The sequence below is a fragment of the Pestalotiopsis fici genome (assembly GCF_000516985.1).
Source record: "Pestalotiopsis fici W106-1 unplaced genomic scaffold PFICI_Scf_6, whole genome shotgun sequence".
Classification (NCBI taxonomy): domain Eukaryota; kingdom Fungi; phylum Ascomycota; class Sordariomycetes; order Amphisphaeriales; family Sporocadaceae; genus Pestalotiopsis; species Pestalotiopsis fici.
Genome location: NW_006917096.1, coordinates 3,616,357 through 3,642,474, shown reverse-complemented (window position 1 = coordinate 3,642,474; position 26,118 = coordinate 3,616,357). Strand labels below are relative to the sequence as shown.

The 26,118-nt window shown below is 49.5% G+C and overlaps 9 protein-coding genes across 9 annotated transcripts; 6 read left to right on the top strand and 3 right to left on the bottom strand.

Annotated features, from left to right (window-relative positions):
- Nucleotides 1-132: 132 nt before the first annotated feature.
- On the bottom strand, nucleotides 133-1,108 carry PFICI_09557 (uncharacterized protein; the record flags this gene model as incomplete). Its single annotated transcript, XM_007838138.1, has 2 exons — nucleotides 133-906; nucleotides 977-1,108. The coding sequence occupies 2 exons, from the start codon at nucleotides 1,106-1,108 to the stop codon at nucleotides 133-135; spliced, it is 906 nt and encodes a 301-aa protein (XP_007836329.1).
- An 811-nt stretch (nucleotides 1,109-1,919) lies between these two features.
- Nucleotides 1,920-3,788, bottom strand: PFICI_09556 (uncharacterized protein; the record flags this gene model as incomplete). The annotated part of the gene is made up of 4 exons (XM_007838137.1): nucleotides 1,920-2,279; nucleotides 2,350-3,302; nucleotides 3,355-3,434; nucleotides 3,505-3,788. 4 exons carry the CDS (start codon nucleotides 3,786-3,788, stop codon nucleotides 1,920-1,922), a joined length of 1,677 nt encoding a protein of 558 aa, XP_007836328.1.
- A 1,723-nt stretch (nucleotides 3,789-5,511) lies between these two features.
- PFICI_09555 (uncharacterized protein) lies at nucleotides 5,512-6,690 on the bottom strand (the record flags this gene model as incomplete). The annotated part of the gene is made up of 1 exon (XM_007838136.1): nucleotides 5,512-6,690. One exon carries the CDS (start codon nucleotides 6,688-6,690, stop codon nucleotides 5,512-5,514), a length of 1,179 nt encoding a protein of 392 aa, XP_007836327.1.
- Nucleotides 6,691-9,508: 2,818 nt separating this feature from the next.
- PFICI_09554 (uncharacterized protein) lies at nucleotides 9,509-11,988 on the top strand (the record flags this gene model as incomplete). Its single annotated transcript, XM_007838135.1, has 3 exons — nucleotides 9,509-10,396; nucleotides 10,465-11,187; nucleotides 11,248-11,988. 3 exons carry the CDS (start codon nucleotides 9,509-9,511, stop codon nucleotides 11,986-11,988), a joined length of 2,352 nt encoding a protein of 783 aa, XP_007836326.1.
- A 1,744-nt stretch (nucleotides 11,989-13,732) lies between these two features.
- PFICI_09553 (uncharacterized protein) lies at nucleotides 13,733-14,146 on the top strand (the record flags this gene model as incomplete). The annotated part of the gene is made up of 2 exons (XM_007838134.1): nucleotides 13,733-13,892; nucleotides 13,986-14,146. 2 exons carry the CDS (start codon nucleotides 13,733-13,735, stop codon nucleotides 14,144-14,146), a joined length of 321 nt encoding a protein of 106 aa, XP_007836325.1.
- A 2,416-nt stretch (nucleotides 14,147-16,562) lies between these two features.
- Nucleotides 16,563-18,484, top strand: PFICI_09552 (uncharacterized protein; the record flags this gene model as incomplete). Its single annotated transcript, XM_007838133.1, has 5 exons — nucleotides 16,563-16,664; nucleotides 16,727-16,865; nucleotides 16,926-17,141; nucleotides 17,203-17,270; nucleotides 17,321-18,484. 5 exons carry the CDS (start codon nucleotides 16,563-16,565, stop codon nucleotides 18,482-18,484), a joined length of 1,689 nt encoding a protein of 562 aa, XP_007836324.1.
- Nucleotides 18,485-19,480: 996 nt separating this feature from the next.
- Nucleotides 19,481-21,125, top strand: PFICI_09551 (uncharacterized protein; the record flags this gene model as incomplete). The annotated part of the gene is made up of 3 exons (XM_007838132.1): nucleotides 19,481-20,299; nucleotides 20,349-20,723; nucleotides 20,787-21,125. The coding sequence occupies 3 exons, from the start codon at nucleotides 19,481-19,483 to the stop codon at nucleotides 21,123-21,125; spliced, it is 1,533 nt and encodes a 510-aa protein (XP_007836323.1).
- A 1,198-nt stretch (nucleotides 21,126-22,323) lies between these two features.
- On the top strand, nucleotides 22,324-23,211 carry PFICI_09550 (uncharacterized protein; the record flags this gene model as incomplete). The annotated part of the gene is made up of 1 exon (XM_007838131.1): nucleotides 22,324-23,211. The coding sequence occupies one exon, from the start codon at nucleotides 22,324-22,326 to the stop codon at nucleotides 23,209-23,211; it is 888 nt and encodes a 295-aa protein (XP_007836322.1).
- A 1,732-nt stretch (nucleotides 23,212-24,943) lies between these two features.
- Nucleotides 24,944-26,116, top strand: PFICI_09549 (uncharacterized protein; the record flags this gene model as incomplete). The annotated part of the gene is made up of 3 exons (XM_007838130.1): nucleotides 24,944-25,263; nucleotides 25,320-25,460; nucleotides 25,549-26,116. 3 exons carry the CDS (start codon nucleotides 24,944-24,946, stop codon nucleotides 26,114-26,116), a joined length of 1,029 nt encoding a protein of 342 aa, XP_007836321.1.
- Nucleotides 26,117-26,118: the final 2 nt, after the last annotated feature.

Genomic DNA, 26,118 nt, shown 5'->3' with positions numbered 1-26,118 from the left:
AGACGGCAAAATCAATCCATGGTACGCAGATACCACGGGATATTCCGGGCTTCATTCATCTCATATATACGATGTGTTGCAGTCAGCATAGTCATTGCTATAACGTTTCGTCTAAATTTTGACGTGTTGTACCTAGCTAGGTAGCTGCCTAGGTTCATATGATGGCAGTTCAATCTTGCCAAATGTTCTCCCCTGTGTAGTTGATTCCTTCGCCGGAAGTTCGTTTATGAGCGCGTTCTGATCTCTCGGTTCATCGCCGGGTAACTCGTGTCTCATGCCCGCGTCGAGTTCTTCAGGTAGCGGCCGCGGTACACAATCAGAGTGCAGCTGTGGTTTATCTGCAAAGTCGTCCGAATGTGGTGTCCTCTTGGCAGTGCGTCGACGATACAACAGGAAAATAATTAAGGCAATTATAGCGATACCTGATACTGAACCAACGATTGGGCCGGCCATCCAAGCTTTGCTACTGGAATCGTGTTCAGCGCTCGTAGTGGGCTCGGCAGACGGGATCAAGTTGCTATCGGTGGTGATCGTAGGAGAAGCTGAAACAGTCGAGTTCGTTGCCGTCAGCGGGACCGCACCCTCACCGGCGTCACTGGTGGTAACAGAGGCGGTTCCAGTCAGACTAATCGTAACGTCTGCCGTGATAGTTGTGAAAGGCACTGCTTGTCCTGCAACCGTTATATTGGCGACGGCGGTAATACGTTGCACCACGGTGGTCACGCCAGAGGTGTCGGTGAAATTGCAGAAGTCGAAATATTGCTGGAAACTTGTCGATATGTAGCTTGTGGCATTGTCATCATCAGTGCTGGTGACCAAACAAGCGACACATTGATCGTAGGCTGTCCGGAACGCACTACCCTCTTCGCACAATTTTGTGGTTTTGCCGACGCTTTGAGCTTCAGTCTGCGCATCATCTATTATAAATTAGACCAATCAATGAAGTAAATTTTGGATTAATGAAAGTACTGCTTACTGCATAAGGCATAACATCTAGTCGGGATTGTAGTTTCCCTCCGAATTTCTCGCCTCGCAAAAAGTTTGGACAAAAACATTGTCTTGATGAAGTGGTGTACTGGTATGATGAGAAGAACTGGGCGGAAATCATAGCATCCTCTCGGGGCCAGGGCGTGGTATAAGGCTGCCTCTAAGTACGTTCCGTCTCGGGTCTCTTTGAGCCATGATCGAAGATGCTGTGTACCCGCAAATTTTCTGGCATTCGATACTGCATCATTGGCGGCCATAGATATCAATTGCATGTAGCCTCGAGATCGACTAGGGAATCACCAAATTCTATAACTTGGCATTCGCAGGTCAAATTCTGAGTGGACAGATACAAAAAGCATCATGCGTGCTGGGGAGATCCGTTCCGACACTCGAGTGTTACTGGCCGGCTTCCTGCATTCACTTCTGGCATGCATATTGGGGTAGTATTCAGCGAATAGAAGGCTGGACCTCCACTCTCTCGGTAGCATCGTGTCCCCATTTAGATGTCTCAGCTGACACTGAGCCCCAAGAGTAGAGCCGATGCGTGCACCCAAACTGTTTTGGAATATGCTTGAAAGTAAGCTTACCTATCAACAGGGCTTCAAACAAAGTACTACTCGTAGCCCAAATCGAAAAGCGTTTCAGTCAGGCTGGGCTGGATACACAATCAGCATATCTGCCCGCTGCAAGCCTTGAGACACTGAAATGTAAATACTCGAGACATCCCAATGTGCTTCAGGCAATGCAGATTTACAGCAAAACAAGTGAGAGCAGAGACGTCGCCAGGGGTTAGTTGTTGCTGAGATTCATTATTCACCAAAGAATCACTGTTTAACCAAAGGTGCCAGAGTATATATTCTCAAAACAAAATTCTAACGAATGTGCCACAGATCTATATCTTCACAAACTCTCACATGTGCATCATTTCAGCATCACTTATCATTATTCTCCGGCCGGCCGGTAAACCAGCCGGTAAATAGCTCAGCATGGGTAGCCGTGGCGGTACCGTCGCTCTCGTACGTGGGAGTGACGCGGACACTGCCGTCAGAGACAGCCAGGTCGGCCAGTACACGGCGGAAGAGCTCAAGCGAGGCGCGCGGCTGGTAGTAGGGCACCTCGTGGCCGGCATTGTAGACGCGCGTAAAGCTAAAGTTACCGTATTGCCGGGACTCACCGTACTCGACGCCGTCCACCACAAAGGGCGCGTACCCTGCCGCGCGGAACTGCGCCGAGTGCGTATAGTTGACCTGGAGCGAGACGGCCTCGCCGCCGAACCAGTTGCAGATATAATCCTGGGTTTGTTTGTTAGCGCCTCTCTTGTTCTATGTGGAATGTGATGGTGTCATCAAAGGAATGACTTACAGCATCGCCATATATCAATGCGACGCGGACTTCTTGGTTCAACAAATCCTGAAGATCCTCCAATAGAGTCGGATACGCCCAGTCACCAGTATAGTCGAAACCTTGATAAACTTCCCAGCTTGTGCCCGTGTAGTTGAGATCAACTCCAAGGGCGTTTTGCGCAGTGGCAGTATTGAGCCAGTCGGACCAATACTTTGGTGGAACTTGAGAGGTAAGTCTGTTTTGACGAATATCATAGGCGCTGTTGGGAGCAATGACCTCGTATGGGCCTTCGACGAGGTTGCGGCAGATGGATACGGCTTGGGAACACGTTTTCTGGCCCTGCCAGTCGCTGCGGTTGGCCTGGGCACAATAATCGAGCTGGGCAGAGCAACCGGTTTCAGGGAAATTGAAGGCGGTCATGGCAAATTCATACGTCGACTCGTTGATGGCCTGAATTCCGTACGTATTCTTATAGGCAAACTCGGGATAGTATGGCATTTGAATCTTGGTGGAAATGAGACCATTGATAATCCCGAGTGTGTGAAGTTGCAGCTCACAGCCCTCGGCCTCGCCGGCTTGGATCAATTCATTCTGCTCTTTAAAGTAATGAAAGAATCCAGGTCCGTAGTGTCCGCCGTAGCTCTCGGTCCAGAGGTTGAACGACCGTGATGTCACTTTCGAATCCAGAACAGGCAGGGCCGAAATGAATGCCTGAAGAACTTCCCATGTTCCCATAGCGGCAAGCTCTGTGGTGCTGTATCTGAACGGGTCTGTGTTTGCATAACGTCCGTCAGGATTTACGTTGGGTGTTGGAAATCCAGTGTTTGGATCAAAGATGCCCTCGACCTCATCCGCGTAAGAGAAACCTACGCCAAGAGGCTGAGATAAAAATAACAGATTACTCTCCTCACTCCAAGAATACGGATTGACTTTGGTAATGAAATCGTGGGTCACGTTGCAAGGACCAAGCTCTAAGCACAAGTTAGTTGTCTAAACATCAAAATTGTGAGGTACAATTGGCACCTTCGAAGAGACCGATCATGGAATCTGATCCAGGGCCACCATTGAGCCATAATGTGATTGGAGCCTCGTTGGCGTTGTGTCTAAGCATCATGATATCAGCACTGGATTCATATAGCCAACGGGTAGAGCGATGCGCGTAAGGAAACACACCTTGCTTCAAAAAAGTAGAAGAACATATGTGTGTTGGAATCTAGATCGACATATCCAGAGTATGAGTTGACTCCTGGTGTCGTCTCGCAAATACCCTCTTTACCAGGTTCCTTGAAGCGAATGGTCATTCCCTTTGGTGACTTCAGGGTTGTAACCCCAGTTGGCTCGGCAGGTAATTGTTTCTTGATGAGGTCCTCGATATACCGAGGTAATACATTGCCAAGAGCTGCCTGTATCAGCAGAGGGCAGCAAGCTAATGCTGCCGACCTGCTAGAAAACCTCATCTTGGTTGATGGATATCTTTACAGTGGCGATTCACTCGTGAAGCAATTTGCTCACTTGGTCAAGAGCACAGCTGGAGTATGGATAAAAAATGGGACAGAAAGAAAAGAAGCTACTCCTTATCTTTCCTCAAAACGCCTCACTTCACCAAGGCAGAAGCACCGATGACAGTGGAGTGGAGCTGAAATGTAATCTTCTCTCATGCATCTCGCCTTCTATATCAAGTCGGGAGTCGGAGGCAATACTGTGCGTGCCGCCAAGACTCCCATCTTCTGCAACAAGTCATGTAAGTCCTAGGTATATTGCACTCACCCTGGACAGAGTTCTGTCTAATGTGCGTAATTTTGCAGCATCAAGAACAGAGGGCTGCAGCAATCCACCTGTACGTTCGAGGCACACACAACTATAATGACGCTCGACAGTATGGCGGCCTGCCTGTTCTGGCTTAGAACTCATATTGTATATGGTTGTGTGGCAGCATGCACGAGTCGGGCGATGCAGAGTCAAATGGAAATCCAGAAACCATGGAGCAGGTGAGATCTAGAGCTGCGCTGCCCGGACGGACCGACGTTGCATGGTGCAGAGTATGCAACTTAGATCTGTGTCCATGAGAGTCAAAAGTTGAGCGAGCCCCGCAGAACAAGGGGCCCGGATAAGCTTCTGTGCTTGTCTGCATCTAGAGCGATGCCGGGCAACCTTGGCATAGACTAATTGTGCATCTGCCGCATGGGTGGTGTCTCCCATTCGGAGAAGAAAGGCTTGCCGATTCCTGGGGGGATTGAATAGAAAACCGATGGCGGTGAGGTGAGGTGCATAAAAGGCCCAATCAGCGATTCGAGCAGCGGGGATCCTCCGAGTCCTAGACCGGTTGGATGGATGGGAGCATATACGATCACGGCATCCGCCCGAGCGGGTTGATTGCTTCGACCGGACGAACCACTATCCGCTGTATGATCTCGCATCGCAGTGATGCGAACTAGGTAGTTGTCGCTTCTGTGAGACCGTTGATCGACACCAATCACCTCGACACGGCCGGCTAGGAGTATAAGCGAGGCTAGCCAAGAATAATTCGACAAGAGCTGGAGGCCGGAAAGAAACTTACCTTACCCAGCTCCATATAACTGAAACATGTATAATATCTCAATTGGTGCCAAGTGCCTGGAATGCTGAATTGAGCTTCCTTCAGTGTTGATGAAACCAGAAAGGGCCTGGATATCAGTTTGCATGAGGGGTCACTGGAATGCTCCCCATGCATACATACAACTCTGCGTGCGTAGTAGGATGATATCATGATGCTTGGCGTCAGCAGGCCACCAGCTGTGCCATGGGTGGTCAGTCCATTAGCGATCGTCACTATGTGACCGGGCCCTGGATGCATGATGCGCAGTACTTTCATGCTGTCACAAACCTGCGAATCTCTGTAGGACTGAGAGAAAAACCTGCATCCTATCGAGAATAAACGTTCGTGACGAAATGATTCATCAAGGTTACGCAACTGTTACCATTTCCTGGGTGCCTTGGATAATGGTCACACCACAACTTGGGAGTTTGCCTTCAGCGTTCCCGCGCATGGATGATGGGCGATTTTGGTATCTTTCATAATGTACATTTTCCTCCACGTGCGCTATCAAAAGTGGGTTTGTACATTCCGAGAAGGCTGTAAAGCAATTCGCCTTGAACTGTGCCTCACCGGAAGCGAGGGGTTCCAGCCAGGGTTTCTTTTCGTCATAGGACTTGAGCAGCGACGGTGCCTATTGGGCGTTCAACAAATTCCATGATGCCCTCGACAATGTTCTTTCTTGCCGGCTCACTTGCTACAGCCTTTCCAGCAAGATAGTTGAGCCACAGCGCCCGGCTAACCCTCTCATCCGCCACGCGACCAATAGTACCGAGAACATTCTCGTTTTCAGTCTTTTGTTTTTGCTGCTTGCCATCATCGTACATGATTGTCAAGGCACCCGCCTCATCGCGAACCATGATCAACTCTCCCTTTGCCGGCAGCTTACCTCTGTTGAAAAGTGTCCGGAATTCAGTCATGGAGGCACCAAATGCCTCATCGTTGTACTCCTGCTTGTGCGCCTGCGATCGTGCTGTGATCGCCCTGACAAAACCGTCGCGTAGATGAGGGAAGTCTGTGTTCCGCACGGGGATGATTCTCATGGCGCTTCTGGGCTTGACGTCCTTGAGAATATCAAGCCAGAGCTTCTCACCCTCGACCGGGTCCAGGAGCCGTCTCCGCAATTCGTCACGCTCGCTCGGCACAAGAGTCGTTGCAATTGGATTGATGTCCTTTATGAGTCTTGCCTGTATGGCTGCGATATCGGGTGTTGCAATGTAGTAGCCCACGACGTAGACCTCAAAGCCCAAGAATGTGACTGTCCTTGTACCCAAGCCCACGAGAGTATACTCGACGCCATTGTGTACTTCTTGCCCGTCGACGGCCCCAGCTTTGAGTTCCAATGTCCTTGGAAACCACTGAATGGTCGTGTTACCAGTGGGGACCATCTCCCTGCCCTCCTGATCGTGCACCACAGTCTTCCGCTTACTCCCGGCCTCGGTCAAGAAGGGGTCGGCATTCTTTGGTAGGCCAGAGTCGAATTTTGTCGGCTTGTCAATTTCCTTCTTGAGTAGGTATGCCGTGTAGATGAAGGCGACGATTCCAGCAATTGATCCGGCAGCAAGAAATCTTTGCCTCTTGATATGGTACGAGTAGGAATCGGTGCGCATGCGATCGAGGTTTAAGCTTTCATATGCTCGATGCGAGGGGCGCGAGCGACCCATGAAAGTTCGAGCCTGCGCGGAGGCACTTGGGCATTGCGGCAGCCGCGACAGTCTCGATCGTGTGGTCTGTTGCAGTGGGCGGAGGACGGCATCCAGATGGACGCGTGTGCGTGCAGATCTCATCATGATAGATGGCAATGACGTACCAAGTCCAGCTGCGCAGAATCAAAGAACGGATTAGAACACAGGGTGCTACGTAAACAACATGAAAGATTCGAATGAGGATGAGCCACCCCAGAACAAATTGCAGCAGTCGAACTTTTTGAAGGTTGAATTGACAGTAATGGCAATAGCTCAACCCACGCTAAAGCAGCTCACCATCGTCATTAATCGGCCGATGCTTGATAATTGGAAGCACCACAGCAAGCCAAGCTGTGATCTGCTTGACTGGCCGCAACGGCCCGACAGAATATCATCGATCGAACTTGTGCCGAATCTGCATTTCTTTTTAACCTTCAAGTTTAGTAGGCTCATCAGTGGAGTCAAAATTAACCTGGGCATGGGAGCCAGTGCCAAGCTGGGGTCCGGGGAGTCGGAGACAATCGTGGGCTAGTGTACTCTGTACAAGATCCACGCCCGGCCAGCCCTGTAATTCGCCACGAGAAGTGCGAATTAATCAATCATGAACGAGATCAGGTGCAGGGGGGTTATCTATTCTGGTTGTCACTGTTCAAGGTGATCTGCTCCAGTTGACTGGCTGACGCTCTCTTAAGCGCCGGGCCTCATCACATTGAGCTTTCTGCAGGATGTAGAGATTGTCTTTTCTGCAAGAATGCGACCTTGGGACAGAGGTGAGCCACCCAAGAGACATGTCCAGTCGGTTGTCTAGGTAACTCAAGGGTGCATTTTTACGTCTGAGAGTTCGAAAGGACGGAGAAGTCGGGGCACAACAGTCCCGAGCTGGAGCGCAATTTTTTGCATCAGTGACAACGTGCAACCTACATTAGGTAGTATGTAAGGTTAATAACTGTCACTGTCGCCGCCGTTGGGCAGCACCACACCACATTGGTCCCACTCACATTGCTTATCCATCTTCTTGTCAATGCTTGCTGTAATATACAGACTGCAATGGTAGATGGGCAATTAATTGAATGGTCTCCCCAAGTTGAGTCTTATCTCGTATCCGAGCGTGATATGCACTTAAAGAGCTGTCATATGTGCTCCGAACAATGACAAATGAATGATCTTGTCCTATGAATGGGGACGAACTTTTTCGCAATTGCGCAAAACTTCTTATCACAATTCCCATTTGCTCCAAGCGACTAGTTTAATTGAATCATCTCTGCATCGTATTTGTGTCTATAAATGGACTTGGACTCGGGACAGTGAAGCAAACAGGCCGATTCGCGCGGGGAACGTCCAAATGTCTACATCATGCATCTCTATTTAATCATGGATTATGGCTTACTACTCTTGTATGGTAGATAGCTGGAATTCTGCCAATACTATTCGCCTAGTTTTCAGGACAGATGCGGGAACAAGCCAAAAGGATTCCAGAAGGGGACTGCTGATCATCCAACGGCGAGCAGGGAACACAGCAACAAACGTCACGAGCTGTTTATTCTCTAGGTAATATTGTCTAAATTATGGTTATGAGAAGAGCTTGTTTGGCTGGCGAAGTGTGGTATTTCTTTTTTCTGGGCGAGTCTTTGGGGAAGACAGAGCCAACCTTCTGGGCACAATATCAAAACCTCGCCAAGCCCCGACCCGATGCTTTATTAAAAGAATTTTAGAGTTTGTCAGCCGGCACAATAATTACTAGCACACCCATGGAGCACGCGGGAGCGATAACACCGGCCGGCACAATGATTGCCAGCTCAGTATTGGCGCTGAATGTGCCCGTCGAAAGGAAGACGTACACGAAACTGGCGTTGTTACTCTGAACTGGCCGAAGCTGTCTCCCTCTACTTTCCCGAGACCTGATTCATCAAACCTCATACCTTACTAGAGAACGTCTATAGCCAAACATGGTCACGAGCGTGTCCAGAGTGGACCACACAGTTGGCACTGACGTCGGAGGCTCTGTGAGAATAAGAGTACTACTTTTTAAGCCTGAACCGTGCTCTGTTGCTACGTTGAGGCTAAGATGGATCTTTCCGAAAAAGTGTAAATTTGCAGATACAGTAGAAAGAAACGTGGAAAGTCACCAACGACACAGCAAACTAGTACAGAGTAGTTCCTAGTAAACATTTACCTACTCACTGTCTACTACATACCTACCTGCAGCTGCTTAAAGTCGAGGGTCCAAACCCATTGCAGAATCTTGACATCCCACTCTTTCGGGGACCATGATACTCGCAGTCGTTATGCACCATCGTCATCACACCAGTGCTTCGAAATTTCATCCAAATAGCATTCAACTCGCTCCCGCCGTTGCCGGCTTGGTGCAATAATAAGTACCTAACGAAGGTACAGATCAGACGCCTGTTTCAGGGGGCCCTAGCACTAAATGGCAGGGCCGTAGCGGGGCTTCCGTCTTCTCCGATATTCACTTAACGCAAAAAAGTCCCAGTCGTCCAGCCAGCCCCACGCGTCCCAGTCCAGTGGCAGCAACGCTCAGCGGGTTGGTGGTGCCTTTCCTACCTGACCTTAGTTTCCTGGTTCCAAAAGCCCGGCTTCAACCACCGTCAGTCAGTCAGTCACAGTGCATCTCACACACATCAGCCTCACAACAAAACAACACAAAGGTGTCGTCTGGTCTAAGCGATATCATCAGGACGCGCCCCTTGCTTCTGCGCTTAATTCAGCCGAATACCTCTAGTCGAGCGACACAGTTTCCATCCTGAAAAGCCACCAGCAGGACGAAGCGAGCCCGGGCCCTGCGGGCTCACGGACAAGCCCCCGACCCCATATTCCGGTTTGGAGGAAGCGACATCAACGTCACAAACCAGCGGATAGTCATTACTGCCCAGCCATCTAATCCAGGACCGACGGCTGAAAAATGCGCCCTCCTGCTGCTGCCCTTGACTTGATAGCAGGCCGATCCCAGGCTGGACAGGTCACGACTGCTACAAACGAAGCCATGGACTCGGTGCCACAACAACAACAACAACAACAACAACAACCATCACCAGATCAGCCCCCGAGTCAACAAACGCCAGTAGACTCTAACAATAACAACATGATGGACGTCGAAGCGCGCGACTCTCGGTCTTCGTCATCGACAAACTCCCCGCTTCCCCGCGATAATGACGAGTCCGATTTTTATGCGATCAACAATGACTCGGAATCTTCGTTGGGCGTCATGCCCAATCTTCAAGACATGCAGGTTAACGACCAAGAATGTCTGCCCCCAGCGGCTACCCTTCCCAGCGAAATCCTCATCAGCATATTTTCCCGACTCAGCTCACCCGCTGATATGTTCAGATGTATGCTGGTATCAAGACGATGGGCACGAAACGTGGTAGAGATGTTGTGGCACCGCCCAACTTGCACTTCATGGGAGAAACATACGCAGATATGTCAGACATTGCAACTTCAGCAGCCGACCTTTGCATATCCCGAATTCATCAAGCGCTTGAATCTTGCCACTCTGTCGTCGGAAGTCAACGATGGAAGTGTCATCCCCCTCGCTGTCTGCACCCGCGTCGAACGTCTTACCTTGACCAACTGCAGAGAGCTTACAGATATTGGACTCAAGGCCCTGGTGCAGAACAGCCCACATCTGTTGGCGCTTGATATTTCTCAAGATGACAAAATCACAGAAGCTTCGGTCTTCGCCATTGCTGACAACTGCCCCAGATTGCAAGGGCTCAACATGACCAACTGCAAGCGCATCTCCAACGAGAGTCTGATGAGGCTGGCTGAGAGCTGCAAGTACATCAAGAGAGTGAGTCGGCCCTGCGCAGGATCTAGTGAGCTCCAATCACACTCTTTCATACTGACTACTGTTCACAGCTCAAACTCAACGATTGTGATCAACTCAACGACGACGCTGTCATGGCCTTTGCTATCAATTGCCCAAACATTCTCGAGATTGACCTTCATTCCTGCCGCAGAATCGGTAATGAGCCAGTCACTGCTCTGCTTGCTCAAGGACAGTCTCTCCGCGAACTTCGTCTTGCCAACTGCGAGTTGATTGACGATTCTGCGTTCCTGTCACTCTCCTCCAACAAGATCTATGAGCATCTCCGCATCCTCGACCTCACTTGTTGCACTCGTCTTACGGATCGTGCGGTCGAAAAGATCATCGACGTAGCCCCTCGCCTCCGTAACCTGGTTCTTGCCAAGTGCGGCAACATCACCGATGCAGCTGTCTATGCTATTTCGCGGCTGGGAAAGAACCTCCACTATGTGCATCTTGGACACTGTCGCCACATCACGGACGACGCTGTGAAGAGGCTTGTCCATTGCTGCAACAGGATTCGCTACATTGACCTGGGCTGTTGCCAGCATCTCACAGATGAGTCTGTCACCAGACTTGCAACATTGCCCAAGCTCAAGCGCATTGGTCTGGTGCGATGCAGTAACATCACAGATGAGAGCATGTATGCTCTTGCCAAGGCCAATCAGCGAGCCCGATCTCGTCGAGATGCTAGTGGTAACGTTGTGACCGACTACAGCCACAGCAGCAGCTTGGAGAGAGTTCATCTGAGCTACTGCGTGAACCTGACATTGCCTGTAAGTAATTGACATGTGGCCATCCACATTTTCTTCATGCTAACATGTGGGATTATCCAGAGCATTATTCGACTTCTAAATGCCTGCCCAAAACTTACTCATCTCAGCTTGACCGGCGTCACGGCATTCTTACGTGACGATCTAGATGCCTTTTGCAGGGATGCCCCTCCTGATTTCACCGAACACCAGCGACAGGTTTTCTGTGTCTTCTCTGGCAGAGGCGTTACTGGCTTGAAAGATTATCTAAACTCAAGGGAAGAATTTGCACAGTTCCATCCAGGTGCGGCGCCCAGCAGAACCCTGGCAATCCAAGATCCAGATACCTTTGAGGATAACGACGGTGTCGAGGACGATGACATGGGCGAAGGTAGTGATTTCGCCGTCGGACCTGACCCTGTCGCCACTCAGAATCACAATCTTGGGGTGCCTCCACCACCGCCACCTGCACCAGCAACGCCCCAACATCCAGGTCCGCAAAACACTAGTTGGCTAGGATTGCAGGGCACCGCAGCAAACCCTGCTTCTCGAGAAGATCTCGAGCGCCTCTTGCTCAGAGACAACACGAACCCAGCCGTTGCACTCGATACTTTTGCGTCGTCTACGCCCCAAGTTGAATCGACGACACCCACTCAAGAAACGCCAGCTTTACAGATTCCTCCGTCGGCCTTCCAACACCAGGTATCTTACACCCAGGGACCTAGTACAGCCGCTGTCAATGCGTCTGGAGGACCTGGTCAGTCTAATGGCCGACCCAGTACAGCGTCACTCCAGAGCGACTCGTTGGAGGGTCGACGGGAATAGCATTCCAACGATGACTATGGGCTTTATAGAAATCTCTCAGCATCACCACCTCTTGGCGTCTAGTGTTGATTATTGAATGGCATCCGATATTTGGTCAACGGCCTACGATGTTCTCGTGCCGCCAGGCTGAATGGCCTGACCGACTATACTTTCGGCCACGAGACGGATGCAGATTCATATCGCGGAATCATGCCATTTTCATGAGAGAGATTTCTGGCCGAGCTTCGGTCAGGCATGTTCTGCAGCATGACTGGCAGATCTATTTTGGCTGCGATAGTCATGACCTCATTTGACGAGCAGCATTGCCCAAATGGGACAAGGTCATATATAATGACTTTTTTTGAAACTGCTCTCAGTTTCTCTTATCGGCAAGCAGCCACAAACATGTGAGGAATACTGAGGGCACAGAGCATCCTGTGGTTGGCGTACAGTGCAATGGAGGTTGAGATTGGTCTTTCTGGTACAAGGAAAAAACTTTGATTTTTTGAAGGGAAAGGAGAATGCATGGACAAAGAATTTCCAGCGGTCCACCAGCATTGCGAATGATGGTTTTAGTTATGATACCATATGATACCAGAGGCACGGGAAGTTGTGCCCTCAGCTCCAGAATGAGGTGACAATAAGTTGTGCCCAAGCTTGTTCTCTCTGCGTTGGTTCGATCTGCCTTGATTCCGGCTGAGGAATTCATTTATAGCAATGAGATCAAGGCGTATCGGTTTTGGGGGGATGCATTATAAATAGATCATAGTCCAGCAATCAATGGTTTCTTCTCACAAGTAGTGTTCGGTTGATGGATGTAATGCATCTGCCGCTATTGTCTAGTAGAGATCATCTCGGACTTGACGAGGTAATACTAGGACGTCAGCATGATTGATTGCAATGTCGCGAATAACAGGTAATGACAGATGCTCAAAAGCGGAAAGCGGTTCTCCATGGTAGGTGTCCACATTTTGCTCATTGGATCACCATGCTGTCGTGTTGCTTGAAAAGCATGATAAGACTCGGGAAAATGCAACTTGAACATGGCAGGATACATGAGGAGTGTCCACATACAAGTGAGCAGGCCACAGAGTCACTTGATTTAGATCTTTGGTTCTGAGCCATGTTGTCATCAACCTCTTTTACATGGTGTGTAGAGACCATAAACAAGACTCCTCCCAGAGTGGTAATACTTATCACCGCGCACAAGCGCGACGAGCCCCCCGAATATCACCGGGGGTTCCCGATCTGCGGGGTCCCCGCAGGACTTTTCTGGAGCTGGGAGGTACCAATTCGAATCAACTATGGCGCTCCAATCATGGAACATTTGAACATGGAGGTGCAAAAAACACGCTGTACATGTCAAGAGAACGAATTGTAGGATCTGGGGGGGTTTTAATCAAAATTCGACTCATCTGTCATCTATCTCACCAGCATCAAACGATGCAAACCTTATCTCCAGTGACACGGCCTGGTGGGGCTCACAGTTGCTTCTTGGCGGTGACATCATGGGCTCACGATTGGTTGTTGAATCACCTTCAGCTTGTTTTGTGGACGGTGGCTTGGCAAAGGAGACACTCACCTGATTGCCCGATATATCATTGGCAGCTGCGTTGTTGTGTTTGCGGAGATCTGGCTACCTCCTCTTCTCTATCTCTCTCCATCTCGTTCGAACTCATCCAAACCTCTTCTTCTTTTTCCAAAAACAACATACCTACACTGACATTTCTACTCTGCGAAGTCAACAACCCAACCCTCGATCATCATGGATTTCGTCAACAAGCTCACCGGCGGCAACAAGTCCGAGGGCCAGCAGGCCACCAACCAAGACCAGAAGCAGGAGTCTGGCGGCTTCATGGACAAGTTGAACGGCATGGCTGGTGGCGGCAAGGAGAGCGAGAAGAATGAAGATGCTCTGGACAAGGGTAAGTCGAGAAGAATGCATTCCTCCCCCAATCCATTGGGGTGTTCATCTGCTACCCGCGTACAATCTGCTAATATCTGATGCTGCAATACAGGTGTCGACTGGGTCCAGGAGCATGTTCTCGGTCAAGGAGACCAAAGCAATGAGAGCGCGGCCGAGCAGGCCAAGGACGAACAGATTTCCGACTTCATCCGCGGTCAATACAAGAAGACCACGGGCAGTGACATGCCCATCAAGGATAAGGAGAGATTCTAAGTCGGAGCAAATGGGTACAAAAAGCAATGAGCTGCCTATGGGCGGGCGTCTGATATGGTTGATGCCTTGTACAGGACAACTTGGACAATCTGGATGCATTTACTGAATGCCACAGACTGCTCGCATTATGCACCGTCCAGATTAAAACAAAGAATTAAATAAATATGATATAAATACTGAAGGCTTCTAGTCCAATGAAAATGAACAAACTGTCAGGTTGTGGGAGAATCAAACAGGTACCGTGCTGTGAAATCGGTGGTCAGTCTGGCCCCCGCAGCATCACTGCCAATTTAGCGCTGCGTGCATTTGTATCGTTGTCAACTGACAAAAGATCTGTACCACCAGTGACCAGTTGCTTCAAGCACTAGTCAGAATGTAGTACACTCGGCATCTCTTGCCCCAAAATGTGCATCGTGATTGATCCTCGGTTGAAGTTGTGCTGCAATATCCTGTTTAGCAGGCAGCCTACCTACATAACTCAGAGCTACAAAGTACCTAAGGAAGTGGAGAGTGTGGCGTCGCTCAAAGGAGGATTCTGACCACGAATGGAAGGGGGAGAAAAAAAAAGCCAGTCAACTCGTTCTCAGCTCCGGAAGAATATAAGAGTGACAGCAAAATGACAGCGACTGACAGAAGGCTTAAACGGCCATCATGACGTGGGCGGCTTCACCATTCATCCCTGCGACTTGACCAGAACATCTCACAGAAGAATTCTCAACCACCTTTGTGTGTGTTTCCGCTAATATGATGATACCCAATATCCGGCAAGCCACCCAAATCTCCGCATTTTATCCTTGACGGAGATCACCCGCTGGCCAGGGCTTAGGTGAGCTTGCAAAAAGGGTCCATGACTCAGGGGACCATTGTCTTCCGCCGGGACGGTCGCGGGAGCTAAAGCCGACAATTTTGTGCGTCTGTGATACAGTACATTGGACCACGTGCCGCCAGACCACGTTCCTTGGAAAGTCGAGACTGTGGACTGCACTCCGGGCTGGCAGACGGGACCCCTATAGTGCCTCTCGCCGGTGGCGACTCTGAACGTCTGTCCACAGACAGATGCTGGCCAAAAGTCTAAAGTACGCATGGCATCCCAGACGATGGGTGCCGGACGATGCTTGCCAACTGGAACTCAGTTGCCGGTCATCCCGGTTGCAAACTACCTAGCGTTGACTTGATTGAGGTCTTTTGGTTAAAAAAGAGCCGTAAAGCTACAGTACTTAGCGTTCACGTCTTTTTGGAGACCAAGAGCTCTACCTAAGCAGCTAAGCTAACCTTGTGAGGTTTCTTCTCCGGATTCGTTGGTGAATCGGTCGAGATCTCATTGCCTATTTTGGCCCAGTGCGCTTGATCTGAGCGCTGGCTCTAGATGACGGGTATCTATAGTCTGTTTCAGACTGTAAATGGAACGCTCGTCGATGCAAGGTGAGGTTGGATGAGGAACCCAATTCAACTCAAAATCCGAGATTGGCATTGTCGATCGTGACATTCATCTACGAATCCTCAATCAGTGGTTTCCAAGACGACCTGACACGCAAACTGCCAAAGCCAACTTTTGCACAGTTTTATTTACTATGCAGCCGCGGTTGTCATATTTGACAAGAGGTTTATGTGTGCGCACTGACTACGAACGGACCCAAACTACTGGCAGAACTATGAAAAAAGCAATCAGTCTGGCCAGCTGCCGAAACCCGATCCCTCGCCATGGGCCCACCAGAGGCAAGAGAGGAGGCATCTGCCTCATCCTATAATCCGTTCTGGGAGGCTAGTACTCGTCTGGTACTGCAAGGCTCCTGTCATCAACATCTCATTAGTGACCTCTCATTCGTGACCATGTCCTACTATGGCAAGGTTCGCATTGTGATACAGTACTTTGTTGACGACATGAGCACAGTTCACAGCGCGGGCCATCTTTCATCTACCTTTCTTCTGCCGAAACAGCCCACAGCAGATCGGCGGCTCATAAACCTCCATCACGCTAATCTCGTGTCCGTATATCAAGCTAGGTTCGAAATAAGACGCTTCAATGTTAGTGAGGAACACAGGCACGGTCTAGCTCATCTAGTTTTGTGATAGACAGCCGCGCCGCCGCGGATCTGACAACCGCTGGCCTCAGACTACTCTGCTGTGGATCTAGCCGTCTGGTAAACAGGGTTGCCCATGATGCTATATTCAACAATGAGGCGGCTCAGCCCATCCCTGAGTCGTTTTCATACTTTGCCTCAAGAATCCCCAGTGCGCCCGCACCGATCAACCCTTCAAAAATCTCCGATCAGAAGGCGACAATAACAACAACAACAACAATACCTTTTTCGAGTCTCCGAGATGGTAGCTGGGTTCGCTATACCATCGTAGGGCGTGTCGTCGAGGCGAGTCTGGTCGCAGGAAGTCTGGTCTCGTCGCCATACCGATTCCAGCCATGAGGATCGTACGGCTGTACGTGTTGGCAGCCACGTTTCTGTTCAGCCTAAGTCACGCGAAAAGCTTTCTCGATTATGCCGACCAGATTCCAGCATGCGGGGTGGGTTCCAATTCATTGATGATATTCATGTTTGGCAGGACGCTCACAAACAACACCTTTAGTTGCAATGTATACTCGAGGTAGTGCCCGACTCCGCTTGCCACTCGGTGACGAACTCGACTTGTATCTGCGAAGATTCTTCACTATACGATGCCGTCAATGACTGTGTATCGGCAAGCTGTACAGTACTAGAAAGACTGCGTAGGAACTCCTCGCTCCCGCCTCGAGTCAATCTGCCTTGTATACTGATACATTCTTTAGAACTCGCCAAGACCGATGAAGTAGCATGTGGCAGGGCAGAGCGACACCAAACTGAGGATATAGCTCCATTCCTAGTCCTTGACACTGCCACGGTGCTCTTTATGCTGGTACGTCTAATAGGCAAATACAAGATCGCCAAAACAATTGGGCCGGACGACTGGATTGTGTTTGCCATTCTCCTCACCCTTTTGCCATTTATTGTGCTCGGCAATTACGGTCAGTTTCCCTCTTCCAACGAGCCTATTCTTGTGGACAATTCACTAAAAGCCATCTGTAGTCCGTATTACAGCGCTTGGTCGTGACATATGGGATCTCGACGTCAACACAATCCAGACGGCATTAAAAGTATGGCCACCAGATACGATTACACTCGACCATTGAACTGACTTTGGCAGCTTTTCTTCATTGATGAAATATTTTATATTGCAGTCCTGGCTCTCTGCCGCGTGAGCTTGCTTCTCTTTCTCATCCGAGTCTTTTCCATCAGAGTCTTTCGCAAAATATGTTGGATAGTGATGGTATGGGTGGTATTATCATCCATCGCCAACATATTTGTGGTCGTATTCCAATGCTGGCCCATAAGCTACAATTGGGAGGTGATAACCGCGGCGTCTGATCATCATCAATGTCTCGACGTCAATATTCTCGCCATCTACACTGCTGTCATGGGCATCGCACAGGACTTTACCATTATGATTATACCGCTGCCCATCATAGTCCAGCTCAACATGCCATGGAAGAAGCGGCTCATGACGCTCTGCATGTTCAGCCTGGGGAGCTTTGTCGTCCTGGCTGCCTGCTTCCGGCTGCTGCACATTTTGCAGTTCTCCAAGTCGTCCAACCCCACGTGGGACTATACCAGTCCAGTCATCTGGACGTCGCTCGAAGTCAAGGTCACGGTCATTGTGCTCTGCATGCCGACCATACGCCTCGTCATTGTGCACATTTGGCCGGACGAGTTCAGGACGACGCGCAAGAGGTCGAGCGCCGCAAAGACGGGCTCCACACCGAAATCCGGGACCAAGTCGACGCGAAAGAACCCCTACGATGCCATTAGCGGCGATTCGGTGTCGTCTGGGACGACGCCAAATCCTTGGGACCGCGATATTGAGCTCCAGGATCAATCCCCAAAGAATGAATTTGTACAAATTCGTCAAGAGTACCGAGAGGATTTCCAAGACCATCGGGAACAGCAAAGAGAACAGCAAAGAGAACAGCAAAGAGAACAGCAAAGAGAACAGCAAAGAGAACAGCAAAGAGAACAGCAGTGGCAGCAAAAACAGCAGCAGCAGCAGCAGCAGCAGCATTTCAGGACCTACCGAAATGATCATGTCACACCCATTGCGACAGTACATAGGAGTCGCACTACTCCTATAGCCGCGTCATTCATTCGAGACAGAAACGAAAATGACCCGTTTTACCAAAATAACCATGAGTGGCCATTAGCTCCTCCAGCATCGAGAGCACCGGCGCACAGATACCCAGCACCACGAATGCGAACATATACAGCACCAGAGGTACTCCCTCCTGGGTCGTCAGGACATGGTGGCTGGATATAAAAGAATAAATAAATAAATAAAAACCAGAAATATCTTATATATTGAGGTAGCAGGATCTAGAAGCATCTTGGGTAGAAAGGCGCAGGAGCGTTCATGCAAAAGGTCATGTTTACAGGAGTTCGAGGGGAGTCGAAAGGGAGCGACACATTATGATTCCTATCAAGATACCCCAAGGGCGCTGCTGCGCTCGCCCTTTGCACGTTAAAAATATAGAAATTCAGTTGTCTATTTTGTCGTGGAACTGCCTTTTCTTACCAAGAGAGATAAACATATGCATTAAACAGTGCTTCTCATACAATGAATTAGACAGGTTCTGCAATCATATATGCCTCTCATGATGTTGAGCCTAGACTTGGGGCTAGCTCCCGATACCCGGCTGGACCTCAAAGTTGCTACAATCCAAGGATCGTGATAAGCATCCCAGACTTTTGCATCATACCTTGCAAACACTGTCTCGTCACTGAATAAACCTGGTAATTGCGAGAGATAAACACCTGATATCGAGATCAATGTGCGGGTGAGAGGCAATCACTCGACGGCGACGTCTTATTGGGTTGCTCGCCTAAAAAGCGTCACTAGAAAAGAAGTGGATCGTCACAACGGTGCCGACCATGTGGATAGTGTTGTGTTTATTTCCACGTGCCAGGTGCGAATGTTCATTTTCCAGGGGGGCAAGATGGTTGTCTTGTCTCCTGCAGTAGGGCTTATGTCGGAGTTCATTTTGCTGATCATTTCCCGCATTCTTGACGTAAAGGGCGCGCGGGGTTCCCTAGCATGGTAAGATGCTATCGTTGATATAGTAGAACATACCTAGTAGTGAATGATAACAACTTGTGTGGAAGACATCGAAGACATTAAGATGGATAATTCTTTTCGGATATTCAAATTTATCTGAAAATTCGGAAGGCATATTTCTCATCCACCATTTCTCCCAATACTTTCTCCAAATTCATCCATCTATTCCCCTGATCCGGTCATAGCGAGAGAGCATCGACCATGGTTGGCAAGCTAATACCAAAGTATGTCCTCGCGTCCGTCGCCGTGGCATTAGGCGGCTTCATCAACGGCTATGACACGGGATCCGTAGGCGCGGTAATGGAGATGGACGAATTCACAAAAACAATGGGCCCATTGTCGCCTTTTCTGATTGGGTTCTCGGTATCGCTCATTATGCTCACTGGCGCGGTGCCGTCCGTGTTTGGAGGCCAGCTCGCAGACTCTCTGGGCAGATTAAAGGTCATTATGCTGGGGGCCGTGCTCTTTGGTATTGGCGCCGCCATCGAAGGGAGCGCTTCGAGTCTGGGCCGATTCTTGGCTGGAAGGGCCATTGCCGGGTTTGGCCAGGGCGTGTTCCTGAGCAACGTGAGCGTGTACATTTGCGAGATTGCGCCCGTCAAACACCGTGGCATTCTGGCTGGTCTGCCTCAGTTTATGGCGACGGCCGGTATATGCGTGGGGTATTTCACATGTTACGGAACTGTCAACATTCCCTCCGACATGTCGTGGAGAATCCCGTATATTATTCAGTGCGTCATCAGCATCTTTTTCGTTGCCAGCTGCATGGTTATTCCAGACTCGCCGAGGTGGTTGATGTTGCATGGGAGGCGGCAAAATGCTCTCATGGCGCTAGACTGGTTGGACTTTTCCATGATCGAGGCCGAACGGGACTTTCTCACGGCCACCGAGCAGAGGAGCAGTCTTTCTCTGTGGCAGAGTTTGGTGTTACTCTTCCGCCGAGGATATCGATCGCGGACTATCCTGGCCCTGTTTGTTTTGGGCATGGTCCAACTTTCAGGCATAGATGGAGTCTTATACGTAGGTTCATCCCTCCCGAAGCAGCCGTTCAGGTCTAATGCCATGCCAGTATGCCCCCGTACTATTTTCACAAGCTGGGCTCTCGTCATCGACGGCGTCTTTTCTTGCTTCTGGCCTCTCGGCCATTTTGATGCTTGCGATATCGATCCCGGCCTTCTTGCTCGCCGATAAATGGGGACGTCGAACCTCTGCAATCGCTGGAGGTATTGTTCTTGGGACCATCATGTTGTTGATCGGCACCCTATACGCTGCCGGGGTGGTACATCCGTACGGAGTTGCCCGCTGGGTCGTTATCGCGTCCGTCTTTGCGTTTGGTCTAACGTATTGCGCGACCTGGGGAATTGTTGGCAAGATCTACGCAAGCGAAATTCAGCCTTCAAACACACGTGCTGCTGCAAACTCTATAGCTCAAGGTCTTGCTTTTGTAAGTGTTTGCTTTGGGGGGTTTCTCCTGGTATAAAATCGATACTAATCGCCGAGTGAACAGTTTACAAATTGGCTTGTCGCAATTCTGACACCAATCCTGCTGGACAAATCTGCCTTTGGTGCCTATTTTCTGTTTGGAGGACTTGCTCTCGGTACTGTCGCTGTGCTCGCAGCTTACATGCCAGAGACCCGTGGCCGGTCGCTTGAAGAAATCCAAGAAGCTTTCCATCAGCCAGGAATCAATAATCTAGCACAAAGTCTGCGAAGACGGCTTCTGCGTAAAGTGGGAACTGCAAAGGAAAGCATTGAGCTTGCCGATGCTGGGAATAATTCACTGGCTCTGCCGGAATCTAATGGATCCTCGCTGACCGGTCTGCGGCTTGCTGTCAATACAGCTTGAGATACAATGCATGAAGTTTGTACGTCCTTTGTGTGTCTTTTTCCACACAAAGACAAACTTTTGCATCACCAAGACTTTGGGTGAGGATATTTACAGATTCTTGAAGAGGAGCAAGAACCGCACTCAGTACAGCGGATCAGATTTCCTGCTTAAACAATTGCCAGCCTCGGCACTCAGTACAAACACGACAAAGGAATGGTGAACTCTTTTACGTATCTGTAATCAAACTCATCAAGTCTTATAAATATCTACCATCAATACGCATCACTACTGGAGACAATATTGCCTCCCTCCATCTTTGCCGGTACGAATACTATATAGTGCAAGATTCTCTTCATCAGTTCTTTGTAGACATGAATTGAGAGGCAGAGAGCACCAGTGGTGACTAATTCTAAAGCTGTACCTTCCGCGCCCGCGTTTACCACAACCATTCACATGGGACGGATTGACTCACAAAGAACCACTGCAACTACAACAGGCGCCAGGTGGAACCTGCTGCTCTGTTCAAATTTTCGCGCACATGGTGAAATCGATGCAGATAATTCTGGCGTTATCCATAAAATTGGTCACCCTTTTCAGACTTCAAACCACCAAGTTGCACTCGCGCTCAAACGATTGCACGGCCCTAGACAGCTTCCGATTTTGCTTGGGACCTCCTTCCCGCTTTGCGCTTTGCTTTGTTGGTTAATTCACGGTATGTTCAGTCCCTTCCAACCAAACCGCGCCCGACCACACTCACCCCCTTGAGCGAGCACCTATTTCCACCATCAGAATTCAAGCTCACTGCAACGGCAATATCATTATTCAACCTACGTTCCCATCAGAGTGAAAAAAGAAAATCTCTATTCCAACCTTCCCAAGTTCGCCGATGGGCCTCCTTTCCACGACACCTCATCACCTTGGATTGGGCTCGCAAAGATCCTAGCAAGAGCTAACGTTGAGGTGCTCAGTCGCTGGCAGAAACCAATAGCACCAGATTGGCCCCTTGCAACAATCACAGCAGTCTATCATTGGTATTGCCTGGTTCAGAAAGAATTGCTTCAGAGTAATCGTCGTATGCCTAATCTCTCGGATCATCAGTTACCTTTGGAAATTTGGGAACCAGTAAGAACCCTCCAAAGTGCCCAGAACGGACTTGCAATGCTTTGCAACGCATTCTTGATCAGTTTACTAACAAACATCTGCAGCATTGCTGAAGATGGCACATTCAATCTCCTCGAAACCCCCTTGGTCCGATGAGGTCATTGATCATTTCACAATACAGGGCTTGGATCTTGTCAGCCTTGTCGAATACCATGGAGAAGATCTCCATGCCGATATACAACTTCGAATGGTTGCAGCAAAGAAGGTCGAGATGCAGAATCACATTGATCGACTCGCCGCCTTTCCTTTTGCTGAACTCGATGACAATGAATTTCACCGTGTCAACCAACAGTCTTCATCAAATGAAGTTTCCGAAAATCCCGAAGAGAAGAATGCTTTCAACCTTTTCGACTCCAACGACTTTTGGGGTATCGAGACGAATGACAATAGTGGAGGTTGGGGTACGGATGCTTGGGCCACGGACGGCGACACTTCCTCCTGCAGTGACGACTGCAACAGCATAGTGGACGAAGATATCAGCTTCTTTGAAAGCCATATAGATATGCCAGACGATGCAGGCATGTTTGAACCGTCTTCGTGTTTCGGAGAGGGCGAATGTCCAGGCGGCTTTGCCTCCATTGCTGTCGAGTGGGGCGATGGAGAGTATGGCACGAATGTTACGTCCCTCGAAAAGAGGCTCAAGTGGAAGTTTCCATCAGCTTTTGAAATGAATGAAAAGACAGTCGCCCATACCGAGGACGACATGGGCCACTATCTGGAGGCGGCAGATTTTCTGATAAGGCAAGCCAAACGTCTATGTGACCAGCGCCTAGAGCGGCAGAAAAGAGCCTTTCGCAGGATGACGAGACTCCCGTACACGAGGGAGGATCTTTGCAAAAGCACGTCTGTCGTTGATTGGGATTTGGTCACCAGAAATCTGAATACACGCATGGCTGAGCGCAAGACATTTAAGAGATCCAAGCTGTCGTTTGAGATTTGTTGAGTCCGCGAACTTGTATACCACGAGTGGTTTCTGGTCCAGGTATTCACGGTGCTCTTTGAACGCAATCAGTATTGAGTTCTAAGGAGTCAAGAAATGTACAGACAAGACGCAAGGAATCATCCAGAGCCAGATGTTGGACTTGCAAGATCAGTATAGTAAACCATAATGAAATCAATGCCAGGTATCGCCGATGGAATATAGGTGTTTCTACTCTGGAGTCTGTACAGCGTTGTAGCCATGGCCGATGATGCACTTCTCAGCAGTGATGATTCGAATGCCAGTAAAAGACCCAAGTTCCGCTCAAGCGACGTAGTGTCGAATCTGGCTTCGCTTGGCTAAGTAGATGCAATGAAAACTGCCCGCAATTGAGTTGAGAAGACGATCAACACTCTGTAGCTCCAAACACTGAATCCAAGGCTCATGGCAATACGTACAGAGTAATTGACATGGTACTACCTTGATGTGTACGACATAGACAGACGCGTTGACACGGTGGAGTGCCCAGGCCCCTTTCAATGGATAAATACTAGCGCCCGGGTCCACTTCGGGGTACAGCTAGAGTACCCGCCTAAGCATACTAGTATTATAGCGTGTAATAACACAATTATCTTCAACAATCACCACAAGGCGTTGTGGCAGAGTGGTCTAATGCGCAAGACTAGAATTGATCCCATATCATCCTATCTTGTTTCTTCGGAAGCGTCTGTTCGAATCAGGCCAACGTCGCTCATTTTTGCCCTTCATGACAATTCTTTTTGATCTTCTTTGTGTCTGGATGGATTGCGATTCGTTTGCAAGTCTTTTTGCCAGAGTTGGACGTGAAATGACAGTGCAGTTGTGGGTTGAACATAGCGTGGGAGTTTTGCGCTAGTGCGTCATCTGTCAGATTCGCTACGGCGGCTGGCAGGACTGCCGAGATCTGGCAGCGGACGAAGAACCAGACCACCTGTGAAGTACCAATGTCAGAAAATCCCATATCTAGAGGTCTACTGTTGACCATCGTTGATAGGTCACAAAATGTCAAGGCGTTCTTTATATCCAATTCCCGACCTGTGCCGGGGTCCATCCTCCCCCCCCTCCTGATCTGTGTGTTCAGCTTGCTACATCCCTTTTATCATAAACATTGACGCCCGCCCACGGCTCGACGTATGGAGCTCGAGTGCTCATCTCGTCCTTATCCAAGTCCGGAGACCTAAAAGTTACGTATATTATCGAGTATGGCCTAGGCAGATAGACGGCTGCTTTATTAGCACTAGAGACGGATCCAAAAGGTCGTATCCGCACATATTGGACATTGCTTGCGATATCACTCTTTACAAGATTCTTTAAAACAGGGTTGAGCTAGGACGTGGCAGATATTTTGTTCAACGAGTCGCTCGCTTTCCTTTGACCTGGCTATATCGTGACGGTTTCTGGTGTGGGACATGAGCGATAGGGTCTGAGTGCTAAAATTCCAACGCTAGGAAGATGCTCCTAACGCCTTGTTTTTCTCCATTGCTTATACTTCGTCGTCCGTCAACGCGATATCGCTTATTGATGCCGATATCGCGCTTAGCGGGTTCGGCTTAGGCGTCGCCACCGACGTGTGCTCCTCAAAGGGTAGGGGGCAGGCTTCGTTGTGAAATCAAAGTATATTATGTTTCTGACCTCTAAACTCTAGTCGGTCGGATTCTGTTCAACCACGTTATCGCAGACTTCAGATCACCAAGGCATGGCTAACTGGAATGTTCCCATGGGCCATGCGGCCCGCGTGAGTATCATCGATGCCGGCTCCTCGATCTCCAGCATTCCGACCGACCGCCTGATGGCGCCTGTACTTGACGGATTTGGCTACATGCCGAAGATGCCATCATTGTCTTTCCTTGTTGAGTCGGCCAATGGCAAGAAGATTCTATTTGACCTCGGTATCGCAAAAGATTGGAGGAACTTTGCACCTATTATATCAAATCGACTCAAGACAAACGGGTACGAAATTGATGTGAATTGCGAGGTGCCAGACGTTCTTCAAAAGCACCACGTAGATTTGTCATCTATTCACAGTGTTGTGTGGAGGTTTGTTGAAACTAGCATCGGGAGGGTACTTTTTCGTAATACTGATGGTGAAATAGTCATTGGCATTGGGATCACATCGGTGACCTTTCCAAATTTCCTCCAACCACGGAGCTTGTCGTCGGTCCAGGATTCACAAAGGCCTTTTTGCCAGCTTACCCAGAGTGTCAGGATTCTCCAATCCGAATTTCCGATGTCAGGTAAGCTTTTCTAGCTCTGCTCGGCGCCCATGTTACGACCCGTGCGGCTCTATCCAATCACCTGTATTCTAACATTCTTCTTGTGCAGAGACAGGCAGGTGAACGAATTGGACTTTACCAGAAGCTCTATCCATATTGGCCGTTTTCGAGCCATAGACTTCTTTGGTGATGGATCTTTCTACCTCTTGGATACTCCTGGACACGCAATCGGCCACTTAGGGGGGCTTGCGCGGACCACTGTGAATCCAGATACATTTATATTCATGGGCGGGGACTTGTGCCACCATGCAAGTGAGCTGCGGCCATCCAAATACATCCCACTACCCGACACCATTGAATACCCAATCATATCAGCCTCGCTTTACCCCTGTCCAGGTGCTGTAATAGAGCGGCTTCAGCGACCGCGGGGGAGATGCTCGCTGGATCCAATATTCGACCCGGCCCGGGGCGTTCCGCTTGAGGATGCCATAGAGACTGTGCGAAAGACACAGGAGCTTGATGCTGACGAGAATGTGCTGTTCATATATGCACACGACAAGTCTGTTACAGAAATTGGTGATCTGTTTCCACTAGCTGCGAATGATTGGAAGAAACATGGATGGAGGGACCGAATGTTTTGGGCGTTCTTGAGAGACTTCAATGATATCATCAAATAACG